General features: G+C 31.4%; 3 protein-coding genes across 4 annotated transcripts; all 3 read left to right on the forward strand.

The window, feature by feature from the left end:
* The first annotated feature begins 84 nt into the window (after window positions 1-84).
* LOC127241968 (uncharacterized) lies at window positions 85-2,479 on the forward strand. 2 transcript variants are annotated; one of them, XR_007836677.1, is made up of 2 exons: window positions 85-628; window positions 2,168-2,479. XR_007836677.1 is itself a non-coding variant. In XM_051261269.1 (2 exons), exon 1 carries the CDS (start codon window positions 177-179, stop codon window positions 567-569), a length of 393 nt encoding a protein of 130 aa, XP_051117226.1. In that variant the 5' UTR covers window positions 86-176; the 3' UTR covers window positions 570-597; window positions 2,168-2,479. The 2 variants fall into 2 exon arrangements, 1 of the variants encoding a protein (XP_051117226.1); XM_051261269.1 differs by having other exon boundaries at window positions 86-597.
* A 704-nt stretch (window positions 2,480-3,183) lies between these two features.
* LOC127241966 (general transcription and DNA repair factor IIH subunit TFB2) lies at window positions 3,184-8,112 on the forward strand. Its single transcript, XM_051261265.1, has 15 exons — window positions 3,184-3,752; window positions 4,629-4,796; window positions 4,987-5,055; window positions 5,158-5,251; window positions 5,530-5,630; window positions 5,717-5,765; window positions 5,832-5,891; window positions 6,277-6,345; window positions 6,437-6,520; window positions 6,596-6,679; window positions 6,804-6,889; window positions 7,290-7,380; window positions 7,531-7,611; window positions 7,690-7,764; window positions 7,854-8,112. The coding sequence occupies exons 1-15, from the start codon at window positions 3,640-3,642 to the stop codon at window positions 7,989-7,991; spliced, it is 1,362 nt and encodes a 453-aa protein (XP_051117222.1). The 5' UTR covers window positions 3,184-3,639; the 3' UTR covers window positions 7,992-8,112.
* Window positions 8,113-8,262: 150 nt separating this feature from the next.
* LOC127241965 (probable inactive receptor kinase At1g48480) lies at window positions 8,263-11,642 on the forward strand. The gene is made up of 2 exons (XM_051261264.1): window positions 8,263-10,075; window positions 10,947-11,642. The coding sequence occupies exons 1-2, from the start codon at window positions 8,812-8,814 to the stop codon at window positions 11,513-11,515; spliced, it is 1,833 nt and encodes a 610-aa protein (XP_051117221.1). The 5' UTR covers window positions 8,263-8,811; the 3' UTR covers window positions 11,516-11,642.
* The last annotated feature ends 7,867 nt before the right edge of the window (window positions 11,643-19,509 follow it).

The following is a 19,509-nucleotide window of genomic DNA, read 5'->3' on the forward strand; positions in this document are numbered from 1 at the left end:
GGCCATTACGTAGGCCCAATACAATTATTCTATAAAAGCCCAATAGGCCCACGTAAATATTCTTTTCTTAAGGCTTAATCCACACCTACCCACCGATTGCATATCGTTCCCACCGACCCCAATTTTCATAGCAATCTCCGATCGCATTTTTCTCTCAATCTCCGATCAAATTTCCGATGGCCTTGGAGTGGGTTGTTCTCGGGTACGCCGCCGGAGCGGAGGCGATCATGCTCCTTCTCCTGACGGTTCCTGGCCTGGATGCTCTCAGGAAGGGCCTAATCACCGTCACTCGGAGCCTTCTCAAGCCGTTCCTGTCGGTGGTACCTTTCTGCCTCTTCCTGTTAATGGATATCTACTGGAAATACGAGACTCGGCCTTCTTGTGAGTCCGATTCGTGTTCCCCGTCGGAGCATCTGCGTCACCAGAAATCGATAATGAAGTCTCAGCGCAACGCGCTCCTGATCGCGTCCGCGTTGATTTTCTACTGGCTTCTCTACTCCGTCACCGGTCTCGTTGTCCGGATCGATCAATTGAACAAGAGGATCGAGAAATTGAAGGCTCAGGATTGATTTGGAGGAGGATTGCGTTGGTTTGGGGGTGAAGTGACCTACGCTCTACTCCTTTTGTTGTTCGTATTTCTGTTACCTTTTAGTGTATGATGAAATTTGAGTCTATGTTGTCGTAACTAGTCGGATTTATTTTCCGTTTTACTCTTTCGCGTATGGCGATTACTGCTTATGTTCGATGTCAGTTACACGAATGCTTGCCTAGCAATTTTTGTTGCTGTTCTTTATGGTTTAGCTTTTCATGGCGGAATAGATTTATATCAGTGTGTTTTTCATGATAGCTTATTCTGTTGGTAATTTGATCTGCTAAGATTAGTGATTCTTTGCTTGTGAAATTGGATGATTGGAATTGAATAATTGGTGTTCATATTGAAGAACTGATCTTGTTGAGCTGCCCAGAAAACAGCTTCTAGCCTGCCTATAGTCATTATTTTCTGATGGTTTCATGGTATGTTTGCTTTGGGTGTTGGTTATTTGGTAAATCTTGATGATCCTGACATGGTTAGATATTTTCCATGTGTATCTACATTTGGCTTTTGGCACTAGTTGTAGACATGGTCACATTTTGGGATTTTGGTACTTCTGATCCCATGAAGATGTGAAATATGGCTCCAATTATGGAGCCACGTTTTCACTTCTCTACGGTTCTACTTTTTAACACTTACAAGTGTAATCTGTATTTCATGAAAAACTAGTCTTTATGTTGACGGGATGGTTATGGTGCTGACCGGGCAAATCAGCATCTATAAAACAAACAAACAACACATATTTTTATTTAATACAGCATATATTGTGTTAAATAATATAAGTGTGTTGTATTAGTATACTATTGTGTTGAAAATCAATTGTACCATGGGCTATATAGGACTATGTAATATGTTGTGGGTTGATATGTTGTATTTATATTATATTAATATAATTCATGTGTTGTCTGTTTGTTTTTGTATTGTGTGCTATTAATTCATGTGTTGTATTTGTATTATGTTAACAAAATTCATATGGTACTTGTCTTTAATCTTTATATTGTGTGTTGTATGTGCTTATTAGCACTATGCTGAATTTTATGATGTAGCCAAGTAGCCGCCTCCTTATGTTGAGGTAATGTGATAATTATTTTAAAATTCTTACTAAGATTTCAGACACAAATCTTCACCCATTAAAGATTATCCAACCATAGTGTTGATTTGAGATTGATTTGATATATATATATTTGGTTGTTGTTTGAAATTGATTTAAAATAAAGTGTCAGATTTGAGTTCTTAGTTAAAAAGTATATATATGTGATGTTCTGCGAAAGGAAATAGTGTATTTTTATTGAAAATAGTATGAGTTGAATAGTGGTGTTTTTTGTTTGAAATCAAAACAAAAACACTTAAGTCTACTTTATTAGAACTAGAGCAAGAACTTAAAATCAGAAAAGGAACTTACAATATGCCATAGCTCTCGTGTTTTGGTTCCTGGTATGTGTTATTTATTTTGTTACAATATCTTGATGTTGTCGATGTCTTTAACCGGCCTGCTATATATATATATATATAGTTATAAATGCATGTGTGTGTGTAGATTTATCTTGTTATTTCAATATTTGTTCCTTGTTGTAGGGGTTGATCTGATGATTGCTGAGAACTTCACTTGGCTTTTGCTTAGAAGAAAAAGATGCAAACTTGATTCGGTAGCTTTAGTTTATTGAAATCGGCGTACATTAATAATCAGCCCTTTGTAGGGGCGTGAAGCTAGTTGGATGAGATTACACTCAAGGTATATCTCGAGCTGTACCCGAGTTCTAGCTTGCGCATATTTCATCGTATATTGATGTTGAAGATACATGAATTTCTTGCTTTCTTCTGTTGTAGTGAATGAATATATGCACGTTCGGGTTGTTACAAATAAATGTTTTACATTTGTTTTGATGAGGATCCATGTTGCTAATTCAACATTTTCTGGAAGTTGCATGAGATCCAAACCTTGATCCAACGGTTGAAAGTAATTTCAGCTCGGTTCTAAAAATTAGATTTCAGCATCGGATCTTGGTCTATAAAACCTTGATGATGTTTATAATGTAAGTGAATATAATGTGGTTGATTGTATTTGTAGTAGTAGGTTGATATGATATTTGATAAGAAAGAAATAGTTATATTTTTTATTAGAAAAAATATGTTTTTGGAATCAGGTAAATCTAAAATGAGTAAATCCGAAAATGTCCACTGAGCCGAATATTAATCTAATATTTTTGCAAACTAGGCCCACAGGCAAGGCGAATCAAACAAGCATGCTATGCTATGTATTTATTTAATGGAAAGGTTTTATTATTTTTATTATATATATCATTATCATGTATTTTACACGTATATATATTACACCCATTCTAACTTAATCCAAAAATATATATTATTAAATCTATAAAAAAAATAAACTTTAATAAACTTGTTATTAAAATAACGCTCTTTCTTTTTCTCAAAATTATGTCAGGTTTCTTGTCCACTAAATTATGTATAATCCAATTATAATAAAGAAAATATTTATAAAATAACTAAAAGGGCCTATCTTATCGGCCCGAATTAATTGGGCCATGCCTTATTAGTCAAAACCCAAATAGGCCCAATTGAGAATAATAATAATAATAATAACAACAATGATATTTATATAATTAATAAATAGATCATAAAATGGAGATCAAAGCCGACGACAGTGGGACGGGGTGCCGATTGGCGGACGGCAGCGGCGGCGTTATCGGAGAAGGGAATATCGGCGGAGATTCCGGCGAGTGCTTTAGTTTCAGCAGAAAGGAGCAAGACTCGAAATGAGATGCCTTGGTTCGGTTAACTAGCAGGAACTTCACTGCCCTAGGCTCTCAAGGGAAATAACCTAGCATTGTTACTGCCTTTATCCGGCCATGGCGGAGCTCCTGATACTGTTTGTAGCTAGATTTCAGCAACTACCACTCCTTACTTGTTGAGCCGATACTCATTTCAGCTTTGAGGAGTCATAATTGGGGATGGAACGATTTGGTAATTGTATCTAGCTAGTAAAGTTCTCATATTTCTGGGAGTTAAAATTTCTCGGGAAGGTAAAGATGCCGCAGGTGAGGATTGTGGCGAAAAACTTTATGGACATGGTGGCATCATTGCCAGCAGTGAAGCTCGACAAGCTCTACGATAATTCTTTCATCTGCGAGGCTATACTCAGGTTGTGCTACTTCGATTAGTTTCTGTTTGAATAGTTGTCGACCTTTTTGCTTTTGTGGATCTTCGGTAATTACTGAAATAATTTTTGATATATAGTAAAGTGATTGCTTGGCACTCACTATTTTACACCAGCTGATTGTGCTGTTCTCTGTGAACAAGATTCTGTGATTTGTACGAAATTATGGCGTATCATGATCTTGATTCTTGGACATTAAGTTATTTTCATCTAATAGGTTTGTTTTTCTTGTTTTGAATCTATTGGGAAAATGTGTTCTTTTTTGAAAGATCTTTCATTGATGTTGTTTGATTAACTAGGAGAATCGCCTCTCTCTATGTTTAGATTGAATTGAATTCGAATATGATTTTGCAGTTCTCCCTTTTGTTTTAATCAGCTGAAATTTTATGTTATCTCTTCAGTTACACAATGGACATGGCCTTATATAATTCATGACCCTAGCACATTCCTGTTTTGGTCATAACATATCTACTAATTCTTTGGTTGCTCTTAGCAAGAGGGATTCTGAATGATTTAATTGAAAGTTATGTCATCTTTGTGTCCATATGTCCATCCCATTTAAAGTTTGTGAATATCTATAACAATTTGGAATTACCTTGGTTAAGGGGCATGTTTTATGATTGGCTAGATGATGATAATGAATGGCTTTAGCTTCAGCTTATTCATATGATGGTAGAAATGCCACCGATACACACACACATATATATATATATATATATTATCAAAACTACTACATAGAACATTAATGTTATGTGACTGTAACTCAGACAAATTCTTGTAGCAGAGACAAAAGAATATCTGGAATTTGATGTTATATTTATCTTGTTAATTTTATTTATTTATCTTTCTCTGAATTTTCAGATCTTTGCCTCCATTGGCAAAGAAATATGTGCTACAGCTATTATACATTGATGGTCCAGTGACAGCAAAGTGGTTGGAAGAATGGGTTCTTTCAGATGGTGTCTCAAAGCACAAAGTAGCAATAGATAGATTGATTCAGCTGAGAATCCTGACTGAAACTGTTGAACGGTACGAACCCTATTGCCATTTTTAATTTCAATTTTCTTAATACAGGCTCGATGGTTTCCATTGCCAGATCAAGCTTCTAGCGACATCTGCTACTTGTTTTCATGGTGCAGGGGTTTTTGCTGTTATTTAAGGATTCGCTAACAACTGATTTGAAATATATATCTATTTTACTTATGTCTTGCTTTGGCAGGAAGAAGGAAGCTACATATCTATTTAATCCAACCTTTCAGCAAAATCTCCAGAGACACATAGTGCACGGGTAAGGTTAACTATCCCATACTCATTTTTTTTGGCTTATACAAACTGCACGCCTCGTTTTATAGAAAAATAATGCATGTTGGTATAACATTGGAATCCACAGTGGAGTTTTACCAAGAGAACCAATGCCTTCTAATGTCACAGCAAGGCTTCCTAGCTTGGATGATTTGGATGCCTATGCTGCTCAACAATGGGAGGTATGAAATTAGTTCTCTTTTGCATAAAAAGTTGCCTCTTGTCACATGAACTAGTCTAGCGATTTGCCCCACAATTTTGCTAAATTGTAACCAACAAGATATATCCTTCTCACTTCTTGTATTTTAAAATTTTCTATTAGAAAAATTATCTGAATCTCTTTCAGGGGAATATAGATCTTAACACAAAAATGTCTATCATGCATATTTAGTTATTGTGGAGTATGCTTGTATTTGCTTTATTTTTCACCTTTTATAAATTGTAATGTATGGAAAATCAGATGTTTCTTCTGCACCTCATTAATTCTGCCGAAGCGGAAAGGTCAACAAACATAAGCTCTTCCATGATGAAAATATTTCAGCGTGGTCTCTTGAATCAAAAGTGATTTCTGCACCCAAAACTCACATTGTTCTTATGAATTGGTATTATGTTGAACCATGGTGTAATGCATTCACATTACCTTTCAGAGACGACAGGGACTCTCTAAAATTGACAGAGAGTGGCTTCCAGTTTCTGGTATGAGTTTCCCACCCTACTTGTCAATTTCTGGGTGAAATTGAGTACTGACGAATGTTGTAACAGCTGATGGACACAAATGCACAACTTTGGTACATAGTCAGAGAATATATAACCAACTGTGAGGTATATCATTCAGACCCTTTTCCTCTTTCTTTCAAAATTGTCTACTTGAAATATTTAACTAGCAGTTTAAGCTTTTATACAAAGTGATCATTATATAGTATCAGAGAGGGAGGCCCGTGATCAAAACCCCGTCATCATCCATTTGTGAAAAATGATGTCATGTACATTTAGAATACCATTTCTATTTCCTCCAACGATCTAATAAAATCCTATAGATGCCCTACAGAGAATCTTTGGTGTTACCTTCTTTTGTTTTTTTCAATTTTTTTTGGCAATCAATGAGACTTCCTGCATGTGGATTGGTAGAACCATTCAATGTAATCCAATTTTTTTTTTTTTAGAATTTTAATGTTTATTATCTTCAAACCTGCACCTATTGTTGTAGGATCATGGTGTGGATACTGCTGATCTGATATCGTTTCTACTGGAACTCAGTTTTCATGTTACCGGCCAGGTTTGATATTGATCATACCAGAAGTTGCACGGATAAAGCTTGCTTGAATTTCAGACTTTCAAGTTTCAACTAACCAATTATCCTTTTGTAGGCATATAGCTTAAACACCTTGTCCGATATACAGAAGAACATAATAAAGGACCTGGCTGATTTGGGGTTGGTCAAACTCCAACAGGTTGCTGCTTATCATTACGTCTGATGATTCTCGGCCTTCATCTTGTGGTTAACAGAAATGATTTTACTTATACAGGGCAGGAAAGAGAGTTGGTTTATTCCAACTAAATTAGCTACCAATCTCTCCATTAGCTTGGCAGATACGTCATCAAGAAAACAGGTTTTTACTTCGAATTTGTTCTTATCTTGTTCGTTGGTTCTCTCTTGGCAATAAATGTTATAAGTTGATGCTTTTCTTTCATCATGTTTTCTATCCTTATGTTAGTGGATCTCTGCTGCATCAGGGATTTGTTGTTGTGGAAACAAACTTTCGGATGTATGCATATTCCACATCTAAATTGCATTGTGAGATTTTACGTCTCTTCTCAAGGTATACCGTACTTTCTTCAAAAAGTAATGATGAATGATCTTGCTTTTTGTCCCATACTCGGCAAAGCATTTGCGCTTTGAAGGATAACCAGTAGCTTAACTTTGAATGTGACGACGGGTATAATTTTGAATATGTACAAATCCAAGAAAGTGAAGGGAAACTAGGAAAGACCAATTGTACTTTTTGCTCTTCTTTCGGAGATTGCTTTAGTTTATTTGGATTTCATTTGCCAAGTTATTCGAATGAAATGTTTGCTTGGAAGAAGAAAATTAATGTACTCATCAACATATATAGACTTCTATATTTTACTATTTTTCTTGGTGGAGTTTGCTCTTTCTTTCGAGAAATATTTTCCTTTTGATCTTCCCTTTCTGAAGAACATTGTAAGCTGAAATTACAGGATTGAGTACCAGCTTCCTAACCTCATCGTTGGAGCAATTACGAAAGAAAGCTTGTACAAAGCATTTCAAAACGGCATTACATCCGAGCAGGTAAGCACCAGCAAATTTTATTTTATTCCTTGGTATACGATCGCTTTTCTTACTGAAATTTTGGGCTATAGATCAATTTCAACACACCAGAATTTGTTTTCGATTTTTCCATAAATCCTCATTTACTATTCCCTGACATGTTGAATGCAGATAGTATCTTTTCTTCAGCAGAATGCTCATCCTCGAGTTGCCGAAAAAATGCCATGTGTCCCAGAAAACGTTACGGATCAGGTGTTAGCTCAATGCCAATAATCGATAGATACAATTCAAAGAGTGGCTAATATTCACCTCATCTTTGTGTCAAACCAGATTAGGTTGTGGGAAGCTGATCTGAACAGAATCGAGATGACGCCTGCACATCTGTACGATGAATTTCCATCGAGGGTATGTCCTAAGCTAAGCTATCTATTCACTATGTCGACATTCTTTGTTTTCTACTCCTGTACTAGATCATTGTTTCCTCCGTCTTCCAGGACGTGTTTGAGGCTGCTTGTGACTTTGCGCGTGAATACGGAGGTCTGTTATGGGAAAACTCGAAGAAAATGCGCATTGTCGTGAAAGCAGAAATTTTGGCGCAGATGAAAGAATTCCTCCGGAAGCAGAGACAATAACGCCGTGTAGATCGAGGCTACACGGCGAAACCTTGGTCGAAACGGTATATTATCTTCTTGTTCATTTTGAAAAATTGAGTTTTTTGCAGAAGTTCATTTCTGAAATAAAGAATCTTGGCGATGATGATAGAGAACATAGCTAAACTAAACCTTAATAAACCCAAATTAAGAATATGATAGGGACCATAGCTAAAACTAAACCTATAAGCCTAATTACAGCTGATGCGAATTGAGCTACTCGGAATTTTGACTTGTTAAAGTTTGAACTCGATTTTTTTTTAAATATTACTCCCTCCGCCCGCCCATATAAGGGAGTAATATTTATATTTTTTTTTATTTATTTGTATTATATAAAATTTTATTATTTACAAAATTATAGAGTTTAATTTTTTTTTAATTATATATATTATATTATAAATCAAATATTAATTAAATAAATTATTTTTAATCCAATTTTCAACTCAAAAATTTAATTGCTAAAATATATATATATATATATTTTCTAATCATAAATATTGTTTTTATTAATGTAAAGGGACATTTTTGTATGTATATATATGTAGAAGTATTGTAATAAAATATAAATTGATAAATAACTTAGTAAAATAATCACAACGAAATAATTATAAAGTCGGGGCCATGTCGCACAACAACATTGTCTGTTTCCTGCCAAAAGTTCTTATTACAAATACTCTCCCTCCTAATATATCCATAAAGATTCAACCCCAATATATACATACACACTATATATACACACACACATTTACACATAGTGAAAGCTTTTCGACATGCCGGAAGCAAACCGACCTTCACAAATATAATGGCTGAGTTCAGTTTCTTCTTCTTCTTCACCGCCGCCGCCGCCGTTCTTATTATCGGCCTTTTCCCCTCCGCTACGCCGGACATTATCTCCGACGAGGCGGCCCTTCTAGCTTTCCGATCAGCGGTGGACGGCCGCACTCTCACTTGGGCATCCGGCACGTCTCCGTGCTCTTGGCCTGGCGTAAAATGTTCGCCGGAAAATTCCTCCGTCATTGAGCTCCGCCTCCCCGGAAAATCTCTCTCCGGCCATATTCCACCACACACTATATCAAATATCGCAACTCTTCGTACCCTCAGCCTCCGGTCCAACGCCCTCTCCGGCCCCTTGCCGGCCGACCTCTTTTCGTCGGCCGCGTCTTTCCGGAATGTTTATTTGCAAGGCAATTTCTTTACCGGAGAAGTTCCCGATTCCCTATTTTCTCACACGTCGATCGTTCGTTTGAATTTGGCCGACAACCATCTCTCCGGCGACCTTTCTCCGGCATTCAACAATTTGACTCGATTGAAGATGCTCTACTTGGACAACAACCGTTTTTCAGGGTCGCTTCCAAATCTCAAAATTCCTAAATTAGACAAGTTTAATGTTTCGTACAACAATCTATCGGGCAAAATCCCTCTAAGGCTCTCCGGAAAGCCCAAGAGCTCGTTCATCGGGAATCACCTTTGCGGAAATCCTTTGGATTCTTGTAGGGATGACAAAAGGCTATCGAAAGGAGTGATTATTGCGATCATCGTAGCTTCGACGCTAGGGTTTCTATTCATTGTATTGTTAGGATTATGTCGAAGAAGAAGAAGGGTTTCAAGAAATGGAGTGAGCCCGATAAATGAGCCCAACCGGCCCAATAAGGAGAAAGGGTCCGGACACGAGTTAGCCGAGACTAGTAGTAGTGGTTTTCCAAGCAACAGATTAGTGGTGGCCGGAGACAGTGTGAGTGGTAGTGGTAAGAAGGAGTTGGTTTTCTTCGGGGAGACGAGGGGGGGCTTCGATTTGGAGGATTTGTTGGGGGCCTCGGCCGAGGTTTTGGGGAAGGGGACGTACGGGATGAGCTATAAGGCCTCGTTGGATATGGGGATCGTCGTTGTGGTGAAGAGGTTGAGAGAGGTTTGTGTCGGGGAAGAGGAGTTTAGGGCGAGGATGGAATTAGTCGGGAGGATGGATCACGCGAATTTAGCGCCATTGAAGGGTTACTATTTGAGTCGGGATGAGAAGCTTCTCGTGTACGAGTACTTCCCCATGGGGAGCTTGTCCGCATTATTACACGGTGCGCGTCACGTTGTTCTGTCCCGTTTTTTTTTTAGACTTTGCATACTTTTTTGGAGATTTATTGCAATGGTTCTTTTGTTGTTATAGAACTTTTGATGATAATCTTTGGTTTTCTTATGTGTTTGTTTTTAGGGTTTCATGTTTGTGGATTATTTGTTTCTAAGATTTTCTTGAAAATGCATGAAAATGGAAGATTCAATGTCTTTCCTTTTTCTTGTTTGTATGTGTATCTTTTGATCTTGAATTTATTTTTTTTCCAAATATTTTTGACAATATATATATATATATTTTGATTGATGTGCATGTATCGATCTCCCCAAACAGGCTGTATAGATTTGTCCTACTAGCTTTGTTCTTTTATGTCACAAATTCAAATAATTGAAATATCTAGTCAATATTGAAATTTCTTTAGTTCCATACTACTTTTTTTTTTTTTTTTGTTTCTAATAACGACGAGTGCATTCTGGATAAACTTTTGAACTTAATAATCTGTAATATATATTTGTGTAAACTATTACAATATGTTGTCAGTTTATATATTATATTTATATTATATTAATGCATCTACTATCAATCTATACTTTGTTGATTAATGCTAATTAACACAGTGTTAATTAAACTTGATCAATCTATACTTCATGTACTATTAACAATTGAATGCATAATATCCCTTAAATGTTATAAAAAAAATTTTTTACTACAACTATATAAATTGAATGCATAATATCCCTTAAATGTTATAATTTTTTTTTTTTTATTACAACTATTTAATTACCTTGGCATCATTTAGTCGTTTTCAAACTTGTTTTCGCTACTTAAGCAATGTTGCGTATATATTAATATATGCTCGTTGGTCTCTATTGGAAAAGGAGTCGAAGGACCCAAGAGGACGCCGTTGAATTGGGAAACAAGGGTGAAGATTGCCCGGGGATTAGCTCGAGCAATCTTGCACCTTCATTCACAAGGCTCGTCAGTGTCCCATGGCAATATCAAGTCATCGAACATTCTCCTCACCAAATCCTACGAGGCTTGTGTCTCCGACTTTGGTATTTCTCAACTAGTTCTCGCCTCTACCACCTCCCCACATGCATTTTCTTATCGCGCCCCCGAGGTACTTGACCCTTACAAAATCTCACAAACGGCGGATGTCTATAGCGTTGGCGTGGTGTTGTTGGAGCTACTGACCGGTAAGGCTCCAACTCACCCGTTGATCAATGAAGACGGGCTTACCCTCCCCCAATGGGTTCGGGCTATGGCCCGGGACGAGTGGATTGTGGAAGTTTTCGATGTTGAACTATTGCGCTATCAAAATGTGGAGGAGGATATGATCCAAATCATGCAACTTGCAATGGATTGTGCCGTGGAGGATCCTGATAAACGGCCTACAATGATAGAGGTAACGAAGAAGATTGAAGAGGTTTTTAGTTGGAGCTTGTGATTAACTTGTAAAAGTTTTTAATTCGCTCCGTTTACTTGTGTTTTCAACTTTGATTTGGCACTGTATAGCTAACAAACTTTTAAATATTATATTGAAACTTTAGTTTATTCAAAATATTGTATTTAATAAGTAACTTTTATTTAAGGTATTACTTTTAATACACATTTTACATTGGATTTAGATTATTTCCTAAATAATAACAAACATCAAAATCCTTTCGAAATACTGTAATTTAACAAATTTTTAAATTAAATTTTCATTTAAGACACAATATCTACGAGATGGTTATAATGTTAATTGGAATAAGTCAGTATGGTGCTGAGTTGTTTGAGTTAACACATAAAAAATAAAAAGTAAAAATAAAAATTATAAAAAGAAAGAAAGTAGACAATACATGATTTTAACACAAGATATGTTGTATTAAATAAAAGAATGTATTATTCAATTCACATTTGTAAGTATGTTATATGAATATATCTTTTTATAATGAAACTAACAGTGCTTTATATGAAATTATATTACATGGTGGTAGTTAATATTCTGTTATTATATTATATTATCATAAATCCTACAAAATTTGTTGTCTAAACAAAGCATAAGTTTTATTTACTTATTTATTTATTATTATATGAATGTGTTGTGCCAAGAAATGATGGTTGTTTGATAGTGTAGACAATGATGAAACCTAAAAGTGGCATGTGATGTGATCCATTTCTATTTAGCTAATGTAATTTTCAATCTTGTTGTCTTTTGTTTGTTCTATTCTTACACTCAAATCTATCAACTGTTCTTTTCACTATTTTTTTTTTCTTTTTTTCCCCTCAATTTCTTTCATTTAAGTGCTCATAGATATATTCGTACATACATATATATATACATATCTTATATTGTTAATTAACATATGAAATTGGACCCAATTGTATCTTTATAGCTTTGGTCCCAATAAGAGATCATTCTTTTTTTGTGTTATAATTAATTGTTTGAATGAGAAACCCGAGTCCTGTACTCGGAATATTAATATTTACAACGGGTTAACAAATAAAAATGATGTATGATTGTTGTACCATTCTTTCAAGAAAAATACATGACAACATAAAATTAGAAGATAAAAATCGCACATTTAATTAGTTAATTTGTTTATCAAATTCGATAGAGGAATTTACGTTCATGTATATTCAGTAGACATGCTATTGAAAAAAAAAAAAAAAAAAAAAAAAAAAAAAAAAAAAAACATGTATATTAATATGTTTACCTAAAACTAGCAACAAAATACTTGAATGTATCTTTTTCATACCAAGAATACTATAAAGTATTCAAAGGGTTTCTTCATAAAGAAGAATATCTAAGAAAAATAAAGAATGAGAAAAAAAATAAAAAAATAAAAAAAAAAATCAATCAGTCGTCGCACTTTTCTAATGAGTTGCGAGTCTATACACAAAAATTCTCATCGCAAAGTTATATACCGAGAGAAAAGTCTGTCACAATTTGCCATATAAAAGAAATGCATTCAATATGCATAACCGTAGTTTTTTCAAAACAATACAAAGTTCTTGTTGTAATCTTACTAAATATCGGATTAAATACTTAATATTTTATCATTGCAAAACATTTTCAAAACTTTTCAAAATTTCAAAAACTTCTATAAAAATAACTTACTTTAAAACCGATACACGTGTTTCTTTGGATTTGTTGTTGAGAATATTAGGTTTATATTTTGTATATAAATAATATTTGATATAATATTTTGTAAGAGAAATAATACTTTCTCCATTCTAACTAAAAGTATTTTTTTTTTTTATCAGTCTCATTAAAAAATAGCATTTTTTCTATTATAATAAAAGCAAACGCATTAATATTAAAATAAATTACAAACATATCATTACCAATATAATTAATTAATTTTATCTATAAAATATAAAGAACATGAATGTTAAAATTATTTGACATCTTTCTACTAACCAATAAAATACTATTATTTTTAAATCTAATAAAAAAAAATCTAAAATGATATTTTATAGTGGGACTGAAGAAATATATTTTATTTTTATAGAACTCAAACTCCAAATAATAATATTTGAAGAAAAAAAAAATGTCAATGAAACACAATATTTAAATGCACAATACTTCCATTACCTATCCTATGTTGCAATACCTTTAGAATTATATGTCAAAAATAATCCTCTAACACAAATATATTAAACTATATTATAATTTTTTAAAAAAACTTAAATAACTATACATTAAATGATAAAAAATAAAAAAAAAAGTTATTGAACAATAGGAGAAATCTATTGAACAATATACAACTATACAAGTGATATTAAATTTTAATATTCAACAATATTGAGTTATTAAGGTTCTTTAGTACATATTTTTTAAAAAGTTTCGACATTATTAGTCATAATGATTTTTATTTATTTATTTTTTAAAAAAATTCACATTGAATAATTATTATTTTTTTATAATAAATTTAATTCTTTTTACTTTTTTTAGTATTAGTCACTAATTTAAAAAAAAATTCCACATATTTTTATCTAACGGCATCTTGTAATCCCATCATAGATATAAGTATTACTCTTTCATCCCATCAAATTTATATCTTTTTTTTTTTTTTTTATGTCAAATAACTTTGTACAATCCTTAATTTATATCCTTGGATATTATATTTATTTATATATATGTCAAAACATTTACATTTTACACATGTAATCTATTCAAAAAAAAAAAAAAAATTCACCTCATTAATTGACTCGTATATTACCCATTATTCTTTTATTTATATCATAATCAATTAATATAAGTCTATATTCATTAAAATCGGTAATATATATACATATCAAATACTTCATTCGTCCGCCTCTAAGGGTCACATTTATATTTTGTGTCGTCGTACTTAATATTAAAAACATCTTTATATTTGTATAATGTTTTTGTATAAATATTTTTCTATTAGTATTATAAGACACAAATGAAAATATTTTTGCAATTTTTTCTTAATTTATACTATGTTTTTTATATAATAATTAATATTCAAAGATCAATATGCAAAAAGTAAATAAGATTTTTAGAATGGGACGAAGGTAGTATAATACTCCCTCAGTCTATTTTTTAATGTTTTATTTAATATTTATACGTATTTTTAGGTAATTAGGGTTTGTGTTATAAAATAACAAATTTGTCCTTTATTTTGTGTGTAGAAAAAAAAAAGAGTAAATAAAATAAGGGCAAAAAAGTAAATTATGTGTATAAAAATAGAAATAAAATAATAATTGTTGAATATTTCAAATAGAAAAAGAAAACGTTAATTTGTGGAGGAAGGAAGGAATAGTGTAATTAAAAATGATCAAATGGGCCGTTCCAATAAACTAAAGGATTGGTGAAGTCTTAAAGCCCATTTAAATCGAAGACCCATTGCTTTATTATTAACCATCCTAGTGCATGTATTTCTATATAAATACATACACTTTATTGCATGTTTCCTATAGTAAGTAATGTTTACATAAATATTTTTTTTTTTTTTTGGATAACGTGGAAATCTGCAGTCGCTATCCAAAAATGTCGCACCGAAGTAAACTTCGGTCAAACCTAATAATAAATTCTATTATTCAATTCGGCTCACATATTCCCAATAAAAAATACATTATTTTTTTTATATATATTTAAATCATCATATTAAACAACTTATATACAACATGAATGATGACATCTTGAAAGTAAGAATGGAAATTAGAATGTGAATGATACGTTTGGTTTGACTTTTAAATATATATATTTTTTCTTTAAAAAAATATCACATTAAAATATTATTTAAATCAAAATAAAAATAAAATTTCAGTTGAAACTAAAATCAAACAAATAACTGTTTATTTTAGATATAAAAGAAATCCACTATATTATTAATTTTATGTTTATACTATTTGTAAAAACATTCTTACAAGCATTATTTTAATATTTATATATTTTATTTAAAACATTATATTAATATTTTAACTGAAAAGCCCACATTAAATTTTTTAATTAAAATAAAATAAAAATTCTTATTTTTAAATTAGATGTATTAGTAAAAGACAATTGCAGAAATCAGATGTAATAGTAGAAGACAATTGCTGAGTATTAAGTTCGGCCGAGAGTTTACTCATTAAGGATTTGCTGCGGTTCCCACGTCATTAAAAAAAAAAATAAAATAATAATAATAGTATTATGTAACAACAAAAGATTCCTGCTGTGGCCCGTATTTGCTTGGTTCCTATGTCATTAAAAAAAATAATAATAAAAAAAATAATGATATTATGTAATAACAAAAGATTTCTGCTGTCGGCCCACATTTTATTTTAATACTATTATACTTAATTAATTTTGCTAGAAAAAGCATAGGTGCATATGTACATTTTTTTCAACCAACACAAGTTGTTGGTGTCATTGAATTTTATATTGATAAATGATGGCCCCTTGTTTGCCCACTAGCCTCCTAATAATGTCACCACATTAAAATAAATAAATAAATTTTTAAAAAATAAAATTATTAAAAAAAAAAAAAAAAAGCCGCATGATTAACACGAGGTTATACATATATATATAGATATATATATATATTACAAAAGCTTATTGACAAAGTTATTAAGAGGCGGTTAAGGTATTTATTATGATTAATTAATATCGCATTTATTAGTCTAATCAATACATGAGCTTATCGATTTACAATAAATATTTGTATTATATTAATATATATTAGATTGAGATCAATTATTTTATATATTATGGGGATTATTATTGTTAAGTTGATCAAAAACTCCATCACTTATTTTTTGGCGTATTGACAGATCTTCTTTTTGTTATTGTGGTCGTTAATTACAAAAAAACAACAACATTTTACTCAGGTTGTGGAGTCCAATCAAGTTGTCTTTTTGTCTTTCCTAGGAATTGTGGTTACTCAAGACAAAATGGACAATTTGAGTTTGTCCTCTTGTAGTCAGAAGTGATTAGATACACACCATACCTTGTTTGTATCAAGGGAATTAATTGCATGTCAAATCAATGGTTGTTGTGGTTATCTTACACAGCTCGAGATGGTGGAAATAATGGAAAGAAGGTTTTGAGAGAGTGTGTAGTGAGAGAAATATTGTATCAATCCTTTAACTTCTTCCCTTCTCATCTACATGCTTTGAATGAATTATATACACTATTATCTTGCCGAAGAAGTTCGTCGGTCGAAGGGAGATCGGAGTTCCGATTAGGAGAACATTCAGAATCTGAGCAGCCCAACTAATTATTAGTTGTCAGTACGCGTTTGTGACAACATATACCTGTGGAGAGAATTTCCTAGGCAATCAGCTTGTAGTTTGGGTTGAAGGAGGTTTGAGTGTTTTGTTCTTAATCAACACTAATTAATGAACCTCTCCTGGATTAGTATCCCCGAAAGTAGGATGGTTTATATCCGAACCGGGTAAACAAATAACTTGTCATTTATTGCTTTGGACTCTGCATTTATTTCATTGACAAGTCGCCGTTATAACTGTGATATAACTACGCTTCAGAAGCTAGACCCTTCAATACTAATTAGCTTTAATCAATACTACAATTGTTACCTTCTTATATAGTAATTATAAATTTACGGTGTTTTATATATTGACGTATTCAATTTATTTCCAGTATGTATACAGTGTGTAAAAGCATATTAACTAGATTATTTTCCAATTTACTAATATAATATTCAATACTTTTTTTATATATAAAATATAAAATCTAACAATTAAATATCAGAGTAGAAATAATAAATATATATAATACAACCTTAATTAATTCAATCCACACATGCATGATAAGTGTTTAATTCAATCCACATATGATAACCTATTTATTTATTTAAATATTGTAATATACAGAGTGTCGTACAAGAAAGTGTGTGGTACACTACTATGATAGGTACATTATATGTGATATTTGTGGTCACATAATTTATAAGGTCCAATTTGTTTGTAGGTTTTTTTTTTTTTATCAAGTTTTAATTTTATTATTTATTTGAATAATATAAAAATAAAAGAATAAATTCAAAAATCATATCTAAATTGAGCGTAAATAATTCACATTAAGTTTGACTACTATTTTTACTTTTTTTTTTTTTTTTTTTTTGTAACGTGTCAACAACCTACAGCTGCTCTCAACGAGTGTGTCTTAGATAAATCCTTGGTCGAAATTAAAATGATGTTTACTTCTTTATTGTGTGACATGTTCTTTTAAATATATATATATATTGTAATTTAATCTATGGTAATATCGATATTAATAAATTAAATATGAATTTGTACTTTTTGGTGGTTTTTTTTTTCTTTTTTTTTTTTTTGTCTGAATTTGGATTGAAGATTTTTTTTATTTAAATAACATTTAATATTATGATATTTTAGGATAAAAAATTATATTTAAATGTATAATACAAGTAGTAAAAGACCATGTACAAACTGGAAAGAAATATGCCCTTGTTTTCATCCTTTTGTAAAATAGTTTAAAGTGATATTTTTTATGTGAGATATATGAAATATAGTATAAAAAAATAAATGTGTATAATATATTATTTTTAAAAAATATATATATTTTTTATTTCAAAAAAAAAAAAAGAACACACTATAATATGTACTTGTGATATACTCAACTAGGTAAACCTTAGCCGAACCTAATACCCTATAAACCAGGCCTGACGGGAAAGTCACACGTGTCACAAATCTAATCCCTACCCCACCAGGTCATCCTTTATGGGATAATGTAATATAAAAATATTGAATTATATAACTTAAAAAATATATAACAATTATTTATTATAAATAAAAAATACATACAATTTATAGATAAACAAAAAAATTAAAAGAGACATAGACTTGATGATATAGAGAGTATTTGATTAAAATAAAATTAAAAATTGTGAATTTTAAGTATTTTTAAAATATTAACACTGTCGCTCATATATTAAAGGAAAAAAAATAATAATAAATAATATTATAATTTATTATTATTAATTTTTTAAACTACATTTTTTAATCTTATTATAATACTCTCTCCGTCCCACTTCTCATGTCCACATTTTAATTTCCGTCCGTCCCACTTATTTTATCACTTTATTTTTTGGAAAAGAATTATATACTTTAATTTTATTTTAAAATTTTAATTTATAATTTTTTTAAATTTTAATTATACTAATCAGTTATCTTAATCTTAATATTTAATTATTTTTATTATACAATAATTATTTTTATTAATATATTTTTAATTATTTACTAATTATACTCCTAAATTTTCGTGTCTACAGTAAAATGACAAAATATCCCGGGAGTATAAAATAAAGTAAACCCATTCTATTTTGGGTGTTTCTTATGGACGAATGAAGTGACATTTCATTTATTTTCTATTTAAATTAGGCTTTTTTTTTTCAACTAATATTTTAATTAGATACACACATTTTTGACTCATCACGTCGCTGTTCATGTCGCAGTACGTGGCCCATGACATTTGCACGAAAAGACAAAAATATCCCTCTCTTTGCATGTGAAGAATTATTGGACTAGCCTTTTTCCGAATATTTTCATTAAGGTTAATTTGGTCTTTTAACCCTCAACATTTTCTTTTTCTTGTAACCCTGCCTACATTATATTTTATATTATATACATGATTTTAATTTATTAAATTATATGAGTTCAAATTCTTACATGCGCACAGAATAATTAATTCTATCTAAAACCGTTCGATAAGTTATTTATATAATAAAAATAATAATAATAAAATATGTAGTTATAATTCGATCCAAAATTATCAATATTGAAATTATTATTATTATTTATTTATTTAAATAAATCGTAGCACTTGGTTCGAAAATAATAATAATAATAAATGATGAAAGCTACTTTTGATATGTGGTCCAAAATAAAAAACATCACAATCTTTTCCAATAAAAGTATTTAATTACAAATTCATCTAAGTCCATCCACTTGTTCTTATTACAAAAAATA

Source organism: Andrographis paniculata, unplaced genomic scaffold, assembly GCF_009805555.1.
Source record: "Andrographis paniculata isolate CXL003 unplaced genomic scaffold, ASM980555v1 Contig86END, whole genome shotgun sequence".
NCBI classification, from domain to species: Eukaryota; Viridiplantae; Streptophyta; class Magnoliopsida; order Lamiales; family Acanthaceae; genus Andrographis; species Andrographis paniculata.

Excerpts from the sequence above, each read along its gene's own strand:
- LOC127241968 (XM_051261269.1), top strand. The coding sequence starts at position 177 with ATGGCCTTGGAGTGGGTTGTTCTCGGGTACGCCGCCGGAGCGGAGGCG.
- LOC127241966 (XM_051261265.1), top strand. The coding sequence starts at position 3,640 with ATGCCGCAGGTGAGGATTGTGGCGAAAAACTTTATGGACATGGTGGCA. Across the intron at positions 5,252-5,529 it reads ATGCTGCTCAACAATGGGAG|ATGTTTCTTCTGCACCTCAT; the intron begins GTATGAAATTAG and ends ATGGAAAATCAG. Across the intron at positions 5,766-5,831 it reads AGAGTGGCTTCCAGTTTCTG|CTGATGGACACAAATGCACA; the intron begins GTATGAGTTTCC and ends ATGTTGTAACAG.
- LOC127241965 (XM_051261264.1), top strand. The coding sequence starts at position 8,812 with ATGGCTGAGTTCAGTTTCTTCTTCTTCTTCACCGCCGCCGCCGCCGTT. Across the intron at positions 10,076-10,946 it reads CTTGTCCGCATTATTACACG|GAGTCGAAGGACCCAAGAGG; the intron begins GTGCGCGTCACG and ends CTATTGGAAAAG.